The sequence below is a fragment of the Sipha flava genome, unplaced genomic scaffold (assembly GCF_003268045.1).
Source record: "Sipha flava isolate LNK unplaced genomic scaffold, YSA_version1 320_pilon_pilon, whole genome shotgun sequence".
NCBI lineage: Eukaryota > Metazoa > Arthropoda > Insecta > Hemiptera > Aphididae > Sipha > Sipha flava.
Window position 1 is genome coordinate 116,054 of NW_020273003.1, and position 12,039 is coordinate 128,092.

A 12,039-nucleotide genomic window follows, 5' to 3' on the forward strand; every position below is an offset into this window, starting at 1 on the left:
ATTGTATATATATAAAAATAAACAATAAATATAAACCTTTGGAAAATGTCAATCCCTTTTGTAAAAAGTAAAAGATACCGATATTTTTTCTTTTTGTATGGGTTCTTTAATTCAATCAAGTACTTCGTTCTTAAAAAAATAATAGTATAGGGTCGAGTGGTCAGCATCTTAATTTGTTACGTTCAATTCGGACTATCATCTCGAGCGAGTTTATAGAATTTTCAATATAATATGTACGTATACTAAAGAAATGTTATATCTCACTCTGGTCGGTTATATTTGTTTTTAACTTTCGAATCTCCGCTAATTCGATTCTGGTAAAAAAAAAAAAAAACCATCGGACAAAAATCCATTTACTCAGCCCTTTTGATGTTTTTTTTTTTATTTTATTTATTTATACAACAGTCCAAACAACTCGCTAATGACCTATGGTTAACGGTCTCGATCGAAAATAATTTTGGTAAAAAAAAAGATAAGTACCATTCGAGTCTTCAGATTTATTATGATTTTCGTTTTAACAAGAAGTCACCGATATACAATATAGTATTTATAATACACACTGTGTATACTCTGTGTGTAACATTCAGCGTGTGCGTATGTAAATCTGGTTGGCTTTTACACGATTTTCATTTCGTCGGCGTCTCTTAAAGTATATTAACGCGTCGTCGTCGTGTAGATGTAATACCGTTTCGAATAATAATTTAATATATCTATATGTTTGTGCGTGTAGTGTACGTGTGAGCGTATATTATGTATCGGCGGCCTCCGCCTCACACACACATACAGACGCACAGAAGGAGAGTTAATAGCCGGACAAATTCGACTTGAAAAAAAATTTATACATAAAGTTTTAAGAATCAAACAGAAAACACACCTGCTTGTAATAAATTAATATAAAAAAAAAAAAAAAATAAAGGAATCAACCGCGTCGGACCGACGACCGATAGAGAGAGGAAAATATAACCTTATGGCGGCGACGGCGACGACTACTACTACTACGACGACGACGACGAGCGAAAATCGGGGTGAAGGGAGAGTGTAATTTTGTAATGAACACGAAGCGGCGGCGGCGGCGTTGAAGCCGGCGTCAAAGAAGCCGACCGGTTCTCCGCCGGAGGGTGGTCGGTGGCGACGGCGCGGGGACCGTGTACGATGGTCGGATCAGTGGACGAGTGGAGGAGCAGGAGAAGGCGGCGGTATAAGGCAACCGGTGCAATAATTACATGTGGCCGAGTGCCCTCCGGCGGTTACGCTTCATGGTAGAATGAATTGTAAATCTTGTCCGACGCGCGTATATACATCGACGCAACGATGACTATGACGACGGCACACCGCGTGGCGGCGGCTACTTTTTTACACGACACGCCGGGTCGTTCGTAGGGAATTTTTTTAAGCTATGCGACAGAGAGAGAAGAGGAATACGCAAAAGAAAAATTAAAACGAACATTTTTTTTTTTCAATTAATTTTTCTCGAAAATCGGCCGACTAGAAATAATCGTTTTCCCCTCTCCAGCTCTAACAATTTTTCAGCTAGTTCCGGACGGACAGAGAATGATGAGAGATTCGTCGTATATTTCGTCTTGAGTGTACGTGCGATCGTATGCAGAACTATAATACGATCTATAATACTATAAATACGATCATTGAGCACGATTTCAACGACTGCCGTGTCCGGTGCATTTTTGCCGTCTGTGGACGCTACTGTTATATAGTATTAGAGTCGATACGCACGGACCGATGTTCTATCGTACGATGACATATCGGACGTGTAATCGTACCGACTCTTGAATTGCGATGGCGAGATGCGTGTACGTAACTGCGGAGAAGAATATTTTTTCAAAAAGTATACTTTTTACTCTTAACTTACTCTTTGGCGAGGAATTGTTCGGGTTTTATTATTTTTTTCATTACATTTCTGGAGAGTGAAAAAAAATTTAATAATGTGGTATTTACTAGTTAATATTCAAAGAAAATATTACAATGTTTTGTTTGAGTGATTCAAGAGAGACAGCCGCCGCTGTTGCACGATTTATAGAACCCTATACCGTCGTGTTTCTTTTGAACGTATTATTATTATTATTATTATTATTATTATTATTATTATTAAATTGAGGTAAAAAAAAATATTTTTATCTCTTATTGAAACTAAAAAAATATAATGAACACTTAGTATTTACTAATGCTCTCTGCACACAATAATAATTGACGTTTCCATTTTTTTTTCTCATTTCAATATTATACCTTAAACCGCTAGGTATAATAATATATTATATTGACTGTTATTGCTTTAGCTTGGAACACATTTTTTTTTTTATTAAAAATAATATTTTACAATATATTAATATACTTTTCACTGTTATATACATGCATAGAAAATAACCCAATAATTTTAATTTATTTTAATTGTTTTAAAATTATAGTTGTTCTTGAGTTTAGATGAAGATGAATTTTATTAACATTTTTATATATATTTTATATTATTATTATTGTTTAATGATTTGTATATTTGCTAGAGGCAGTGGCGGTGCGAAGTTTATTTTCCAATGAAGCAATAACGTGTATTTAGTACCCATTCCAAATAATTTAACCAATAGATATTAAAATTAACGGGTCTAAACAAAATAATATATAATAGTATTTTATGTCAAATGTGCAAATTATGTACTAAACTTTTCTGCCACACAACACTAACCTACCTACCTCATTTAGTCATTTGAGTCATGAAACCTATATCACTTGCCACTGTCCAGAGACTTCAGTGTTTGAATATTATTTTGAACTCCTAAGTTGTAATAATCCACAATTTAGTACAATTAGTATATGTATTAGTATTAATACATAGTTTAATTAACAATAATTTATTATTTTATCATTATTACTGTATTAAACATTGATATAATTTTATGAATTACAGTGTTCATTGAAGAAGTTACTTCAATGTTACAAAATATTTTTTTTTTAAATTCTCAACTATGAATTATACATATAAATTTATTTATTCAAACTTATTAACCATTAATTGGTAAATGTCAAACATGTACAATAAAACTGTAAATAAAACTTAATTCATAAAAAATTTACAATATAATACAAGTGTTATTTTATAAAAATTATTATATTAAGGTTATTAAAAATTATTAATTTATTTTATTTTCATGTTTAATGCATTCACTACATGAAAATAAAAAAAATCAATGATTGTAATTGCATTAAAATTAAACATATTGTGTTATTTCTCAGCTGTTTGCTATAAAATACCAATATAATATCTTATTGTTTGGAGTAATTCCATAGATTGTTAAGAAGATCCTGTCAAAAATAAAAATATAAATCTCAATAATATGATGTAAAAAATATATATACCTAGCCTGCTGCCACTTATTAAATGTTGATAGACACATGAATTGATCCAAAAAAATCATAATTTCCAAAATCTTATTGTGCAATAAAAGGGACCCCACTTCTGGCACATATCATATTTTTATGACTTATTGTTCTTCATTCTCCAATCGGAACTGCATTCACTATCGATTATCCGGGTGGTTTTTATACAGCGGTTGCTGTAACATGCGTTGCTTCTGCGTTACATACTACCGCTTCATCGATCGACAACTACTTGAGTCCGGTTGTGTTGAGTGTACCCATATCATATTTTTAGTATTAATATTTTTATTATTGGAGTATAAAAAATCACCTATATAGAATGGATTGTGGTATGTATTGTTTAGGATAGTTTTACTTTCATATTTTTCCCCATATCTTGTGTTCAGCTGGTTTTTCATAACTGGCATTTGTCGGCATTTAGTAATCAAACCTTATGGGCTTATACTATCATAATATTGATTTAATAAACAATTTTTTATTATTGAGGGAATCATTCATCAAAGAATTTTTTTTTATTTTGTTTTGATATAACATATTAATATTAATATTAATATAATATATCCTAAAACTAGAAATTGAAATTGTGTTTGAAGGTATCGTGAAACCGATCAATACACAATGGCTAAACTCCAAGCGGCCATGTTGTTTTCATTCACCCTTATTTAACAATAATAAAAAAATAATAATAATATAATGCAAGCCATTAATAAAAGTATATCGTAGTAATAAATTATTTTTATGTTTCAGAGCTATTTCGAAATGCATGTAACAGAAGTAGCAAGGAGCGTGACACCAATAGCTCCATACCCATGGTTATGATGAATAATAATATACTAATCGACTCCGCCAGACCAAAAGTTTTACCCGGAGAAGAGTCTGAGCGATCATCTGATGACAACGCTTGTCTGAGTCAAAAGTATAAACATAATTATGGTAAGTTTTTTTTATAATTATTTATTTATTTTAATTAAAATTAATAAAATTAATTTATTATCAAAGAAAATAAATGTGTGAAGTGCCACAAAACAATAACTGAATTCGGTCAACGAACATCTGGTTCCAAATGTCATTTATGCAACATCCAGGAATTTGGTAAGAATGAAATAGTTTTAGTATATTAATTAATAAATTATATATTGTTAATAAATATATAATAGTTTTAATAAAACTGTTTTTATAGTTGGATGTGGTGCACGTCACGATTACGAACCAGCAGACGGTGATAGTGGTGATCGGGAATCATTATCCCCAAATGAAAACCAAAATACGGGACCCATGTTATGGGCCCGAAACTTAAATAGCTTATTGACTGATCCTGAAGGAGTTAATCTTTTTCGACAACATTTAAAGCTAGAAGAAGAATCCGGACAAGGACAACAATGCAGCAAGGTGCTCGAGTTTTGGTTAGCTTGTCAGGGGCTCTATGGTCATACAGATCAAAAAGCAGACAAGCTACGTTTAATCATTTACAAGTGAATACTATTTATTATTTTAATTATTTTATTATTCTCTAATGATATGAATATTATGTAACATAACTTTGATTTCCATTAGAAAACTGTTCCTAAAAGCAGATTTAGGTGTAGATGAAGAATCTAGGAGAGATGTTATACAAAGGGTTAAAAAATCTAATATTGACAAAACATCTCTTCCTAAGAATCTGTTTGACAAAGCCCTGGTACAAGTGGAAAACTTTCTAAATGATACTTTGTATCCGGCATTTCTACAATCTGATACCTACATTACTTTTATTCGGTCTCTAGATTGTGGCATTGAGTAAGCACATTTAACCAAGTGTTATCTGTTGAAAATATAAGATGTTCATGTTATATTAATTTATATTTAGCTTTTATGATGGTAAAGTAGTGAACCACATACCAGACACAGAAGAAAAAGTAGTGCCTTCTAGGTATCAAGCACCACCAGATCGCAATCAAACTTTGATGACTCTTAAAGAAGATGCTGAATTATCTAACCATGACCTAAAGCAATCCAAAGACTTTCCTATGAAGTTGACTCAATCACTTTTGGAAATGTCTCAAAAACAAAGGTCTCATTTGGAAAAAGGAGAGTTTCTTCAAAGGTAAAATTTCAAATATGTTATTATTGTTGCATGTGAATTGAAAATTGCTTATAGTGTCATTATTAGATTTCGCTGGTTTTTTTTTTTTACTAAATGTGTTCAATAATATTAGACAATAAAAATCATAAAAAGTATTCTTTTTACACATTATTAAATAAAAAATGTAGAAACATGCCTATGTTATTTAATATATTAAGCATTTAAGCATTTTAGTTTTAAGTATAATTATTTAATTTTATTATAGTGCATTTTTTTTTTTCATATTGATTATTGTATTGTATTTGTATTGTTTTTTTTTTGTTTTTTTTTTTTTTTGTGCTTGGTAACAATTGTAGAGCAAAGACTTCAAAAATGGGCATCTACAACCCAAATCCCAGTACTCCTTATCACCAATCTTGGTGGGGTACAAAACCTAGAGCTACGCACGTATCTTACAACCCAAATTCAGCCCAAGATAGTGATCTAGCTAGTCTGAGTGAAGCATCCGTATCTACTGATTGTTTAAGAAGGTAAGCTTATTATTTTGTTTTTTTTTTTTTGTGGTATTGCCTCTATAATTCATCAGAAATTTAAGTAAGTATAACATTTGAATGAAAACAAAATAATTATTTATCATTAATTCAATAGGCAATTGGCTGAGATTCGTGATCCAAAAATTATAGCCAAGAAAACTGCTCAACTAGAAATGAAAGAAGTACAGAAGTATGCTCGTAGAAATGTTGAGGGCTCAATGACCACTACCATTATTCCTCGGACCATGAGAGAACCTCAATGCAATGTAAGTAATATTTTGAATATTAGTGGTTTTTTTTTTTTACATCTGGTTTGTGTTTTAGAAACCAGCAATGGAGCCAAAAAAGTTTGCATCCATACTAACTGAAAAATTAGAAAAAATAAAACAAGAACGTGATGTAGAGGAAAAAAGAGATACTAAATTGATCAAAACTCTTTCAGAGGTTTGTGAGAAATTAAAATAACTTAATAGTTTAAGCCATATTTTAATTTTTTTAAATTAATTTTGTTTTTTTAGCTTAAATTTGACAGTGAATCTGGCAAAATTGACGATCCCAAAATGTTAGATGAAATGTTTCGGGCATCATTAAAACTACCTGATGGTAGTGATGATGAAATATTAGGTGCGTTAATTGAATAACATTACATGTAATAATTAAGAAATATACTAACCACAAAGGATTGTATTAATAAAAAAAAAAAAAAAAAATATGTATTCTGTGTATTTTATTAAATGCTTACACTTAACACTATATATACCTACCTTATTATATTTCCTAATTTTTTATTTACAATTTTCTAATTTTTAATTTATTGTGGGTTTAGATCAACATGTACAAAAATACTTTAAATCACCTCCTAAATCACCTGAACACTCGTTACATAGGCGACAGGGGTCAGGCAAAGTCAATCGACCTGTTCAACAATTAGCCAGTAGTTATCTGGCTGCAGCTAATCCTAATTTGTGCAAACGCAGAGATAAAGTATGTTTGTCTTGTATTTGGTCGAAAAATAGTAGTAATGTACCCATACCTTTACACATTGTTATTAGGATAATAGAGCATCTGGTTATGATAGTGGCAATTACACAGACTTCACAGCAGATAGTTCTGAACCTGGCCGACATGTGCCTAAAAGTCGGTCAATACCAGACTATCAAAATGCTGTTCCAAACCCAGAACTTCGAGTGTCAAGTATGAACAAATCATAATTTAATAAACTAATATAGACTGATGTGTTCAATGTAATTTTTAGGTTTAGGACGTCATACATGGGGCAGTCGGCGTACAATGACAGATAGTGGAATCAGTGTTGTATCAGGTCAATCACAGTTACCAACTAATGTCAACAAGATGAGAGAAGAGTAAGTTTATTTTATTTTCATTATTTGTATATACAATTTCACTGTATATTTACTGAACATGTCTTATAAATTGACTTATATAATAAAATAATTAATGTGCTTTATTCTTAATCAAGCCGGTCTACTAATCGATGTATGGTATGGCTTCAAGAAAGCCCTATGTGCGCTGGTGATGCACTTGCTGATCCCGGTCCAGCTTTTAGCTGGTGTACAGCATCGACTAATTCTACAGCTGTAAAAGCTTCTTCCCTTGGTAAGTTGAATTTTCTTTTTTCACATCAGTAATACAAGTTTTTCTATTTTTTTTTTTTTTTATTTTGGTAGATTGTGGAAGTAGTGGCTCCTGGACAAATCACATGCCTAAGCAGCCATTTGTTGCTGACCCCAATATGCCACCACCACCTTTCCCCAATACTGACAATCAGTTAATTGAAGCTGGTCGCAGACTTAACGACCAGGTGGCGAAAAAGAATCACAAACAGAGGTAAACTTCCTTATTTGTTTTTATTCCAACTGTTAGGAGTTGACGCTTATCCTTCATTTCCATTATGTTTCAATCTCCCATATTTCCTTCATACATATCAGCTGACAGTTATCCTAATATTTTCCCCAATTATACATCTATCTCTTTGCTCTTTATCTTTCTTTTTCGCAGTTTCTAACCTTAACATAGATGAACTTTAAACATTATTGCATATTAATCATTTAAAATCATAAAAGTATTATGTATTGGCTAATTTTATGTCCATTGTTAATTGTATACATTATGATTATTTTGATGTTAAATTATAGAACTTCTTCTTCATCATCTGGCCGTGGACTTCCTGCAGAAGAATTGGCACCATCAACATCTAATATAATCACCGCTTCACCTACCACTACCACTGTTGTTTATAATTTTAATGATGAAGAATTTCCATTCAGAAAGAAAATCGCTGGACATCCAATCACATTGAAACAATTCATTGAATGTATGCCAAAGAAAGGACATTACAGGTAATAGTTTTTACAGTTTTATTAATATTTCATTAGTATACACTTGCGTGATAAAGTTACATATTTTTGTATGTTTTAGTTATTATGTATTTACTATAACATATATTGATTACAGATATTTTTTCACTACTGAATTTGATGAATCTCCATCAACTGGCATCCAAGAAGAAATCACGGACGACAATCAAGTGTTACCACTATGGAAGGGCAAAGTTATGGCAAGCTTGAGACTTATCGACTGATTGAACAATTATTAAATTTAATTTATTATATTTTTTATTAAGTGCCTAGTTTAAAAAACAAATTACTTATATAATACATTTTTAATGTTATTATTATTTATTTTTAAACTGACTGGATTAATCCAAAGTAAAAGTAAATAATATGTAATGTAAATCAGTGCCTTAGTTATAAACCAAACACACTTATCAATTCCCAATGACTAGTTTGAAAGAACAATAAATGTGTGGCATTGGTAAAAGAAAAAAAAAGACTTATAAGTTTTGTAAAAATAAAAAACTTTTATTGTGTTTTTTTTTGTTATTGCAAAAAGGAAAAATGTATAAATTTTTATAAAGTTGTTTGTTTTACTTTTATATTCCTCTAATTGATCCTTTTTAAATGTATAAAATTCTGGAATTATTAGTTTTTGTTAATATTTGTCAAAATATATCTACGTAAAATAATCTAATGTGACTATTTATGACATTACCAACAAAATCATGATCAATGATGTAATAATTTTATAAAACTATAAAAAATATAATTTACTCTTTTGTTTTCACACCGGTATGAAACATCTGACTTAAAATTAATTAAAAGAAAACAAAAGAATTAAATAATACTATAAAGTATCTGATTAGAAATGTTGCTTCAATTTATGACTTAAATGATGAGAGTTGTTTACTAAATTTTTATTTAAATTTTTACTTGCTTGTTTAAAGAGTATTCAAATTTTAAATAATGCTTGTTTGAGACGCAGTCATATCTTATTTGTTATCACTAAGTAACGTAAATGAGATCATTATCCATTTATATTCATGACAAGATTTTCATTAGACAAAAATATGTGCAAAGCATTATTCACTAATAAAATATAAGAAAAGTGAAATGTCTTAACACAAATAGTTAAACATTTATGTTGAATTATTCAATCATGAATGGAAACAAATTTATGTCTGAATACATGAAATTCAATGACATTTTTGTTTACCCTTTGTTGGTGCTCAATTATTTGTAATATTTTAATATATAAATAAATGTTCAGTTATCTATATTAGGCGACTGTTACAAATCGTCAATCAGCCCTTTAAAAAAACTTAGATACCACATGTATTTTACCATAATATAATCAACTCGTACACGTACAACTAAGAGTTATCCTAAATTCGATAAAAATACTTATTTGATTACTAATTATTAATGAATTAGGGGTATGGTAGTTTCAATATTCATTAATAATTAATTATACATTGTTTAAAATAATAATTATTGTGTATTTTATATTGCAGTTTACCTACATACATAGTATACATATATAGATTCATATTATTATAAGTATATAGTAGATACCTATTACACTTACGGTATACTACTATTACTTGGAACTATTTATTAAAAAGTTTCTAAAGTATTTATTTTATTTTAAATTTTTTTTAAAATAACTATAAAATATTATTACAAAATTGAATTTTAAATATTATAAAACTAACTAAATATGAATGTTTATAAATTATTTGCAAAATAATAGGAACATTAAAATTTTGTAAAATAATTATAGTAATCTTATATTTAAAATATTTTATATTTAATTCTGGTACAATATAACCATATTATAACTATTATCAATTTGCTTTCGGAAGAGTATCGGTGAAGGTTATGAATGTGTTAAATGTTCTTGTACTTAAATCTTTTGTTGCACTGGCCTGTACAATGTCAGGTGGATGACCGTGGTGTGTTTTAAATTAGTACGTTTTTGTTCAAAGCTCGATCCATCTTGTTTAAATGTTAATATTTTTGGTATTTATGGATTGGGGATGATACCATCCATCCGCAAATGGTATTGGGTCACTACCTCGTCATCGTTTCCCCGTCCATTACACTACAATACAATATATACAATACAAAACTATCTATCCTTAAACTATGATAAATGTAAAATTATAACTTTTTCCCGCACTAAAAGTCCTGTTTTTCATAATTATCTTATTGATAACCATCCTCTTGAAAGATGTTTTTCTATTTCAGATTTAGGTATTTGTTTTGAATTTGATCTGTCTTTCAAAATAAATCATAAAAAAATTATAAATAATGCGTATAAAATGTTGGGTTTTATTACTAGATAACACTTAACACTTTTAACACTTTTAACAACTTTTAAAAATCCTATATGTTTAAAAAAATTGTATACTTCTTTAGTTAGATCAAACCTAGAATTTGGCTCTTTAATTTGGTCTAATAATTATTCTACTTACTCAAACGAGCTTAATAATATTCAATATAAATTTTTGAAAAGAGTCGCCTTTATTACTCATTGCACTATATCCAGGGACTCTTTCATTTTGGTTCAAAACTCGATAGGTATTGATTCTCTTAACATTAGGCGTGATTTGATTGATATAATGTTTATCTATGATATTTTAAATAATAATATAGACTGCCCAGCTATTTTAAATTTAATTGGATTTAGAATCCCTAGTAGGTATACACGAAATTCTGATTTGTTCCATACACCTAATTTTAATACAAATAGTGGAAAAAATTCATTTTTTTCAAGAGCAATTATTAACGCCAATAGAATCTCCACAGTCTTAGATTTTTTTGTTTTGTCTCGTCAAGTATTTAAAGCTAAAACTTTGTTATTTTTAAATCATAGTGCCTAAATATTTATTTTTATAGTTTTTTTCTATATACTAAAATTTTATCTTTGTATTTCTTACTATTTTTACTATTATTATTATCACTTATCTATTTTTTCACATATTGTGCCAATTTATATATTAATGTTTTTCTTTCATTGTTAAAGGGTTCTCGCCCGTTGATTTTATATAAATAAATAAATAAATATAATATAATATATAAAACATATATAAACATAATAAAATTGTGTTTAATAATAATAAAAAAAAAATAATGTCATAATAATCGAAATCAAGTATCGGTATAAATGCTAAAGCCATTAACTGTTATACATTTAAGACAAAGTGAGCATTTTAAATATATTTGTCTCGTACTTCCGGGTACAGGCTGTATTTTTCTCCATATACATAGCCTAAAATGAAAAAACCCACCTCTTATTTGGACGTCCTTGAAAACTTTAGATAACTTATATTTAATAAAATCTATAAGAAAAAATATATATCTAAGTTCATTGTCCGTACCCATACAGGGTACAATTATAAGCTATATAAACATATTATACGGTGCAGTGACGGTGCTAGAGTTTGTGAGGCTCTGGGCAAAATAAATGTTGGATCTTATAATTTATATTAATAAAATATTTTAAGTTCAGTTAAATCAGAACTTAATTATAATTTAAGGCGCGGGGCCCCAGGCAACTGCTTCTATTGTTCAACACGGCGTGGAATTAAAATAAATTGTTTTATACAATCGTTATTTATTAATAATCGATAATCAACGACAGAATAATGATTTGATTTATTTGTATCTAGGCCAACGTATAGTATAAAGAAAAAAAAAA

At 29.3% G+C, this 12,039-nt stretch overlaps 1 protein-coding gene across 1 annotated transcript; it reads left to right on the forward strand.

Annotated features, from left to right (window-relative positions):
• The first annotated feature begins 3,703 nt into the window (after positions 1 to 3,703).
• LOC112686641 (axin) lies at positions 3,704 to 8,658 on the forward strand. The gene is made up of 17 exons (XM_025559020.1): positions 3,704 to 3,713; positions 4,132 to 4,317; positions 4,384 to 4,476; positions 4,565 to 4,856; positions 4,939 to 5,160; positions 5,231 to 5,467; positions 5,803 to 5,976; positions 6,095 to 6,245; positions 6,304 to 6,423; positions 6,498 to 6,603; positions 6,806 to 6,963; positions 7,032 to 7,173; positions 7,235 to 7,343; positions 7,460 to 7,596; positions 7,668 to 7,827; positions 8,136 to 8,339; positions 8,455 to 8,658. Exons 1-17 carry the CDS (start codon positions 3,704 to 3,706, stop codon positions 8,579 to 8,581), a joined length of 2,628 nt encoding a protein of 875 aa, XP_025414805.1. The 3' UTR covers positions 8,582 to 8,658.
• The last annotated feature ends 3,381 nt before the right edge of the window (positions 8,659 to 12,039 follow it).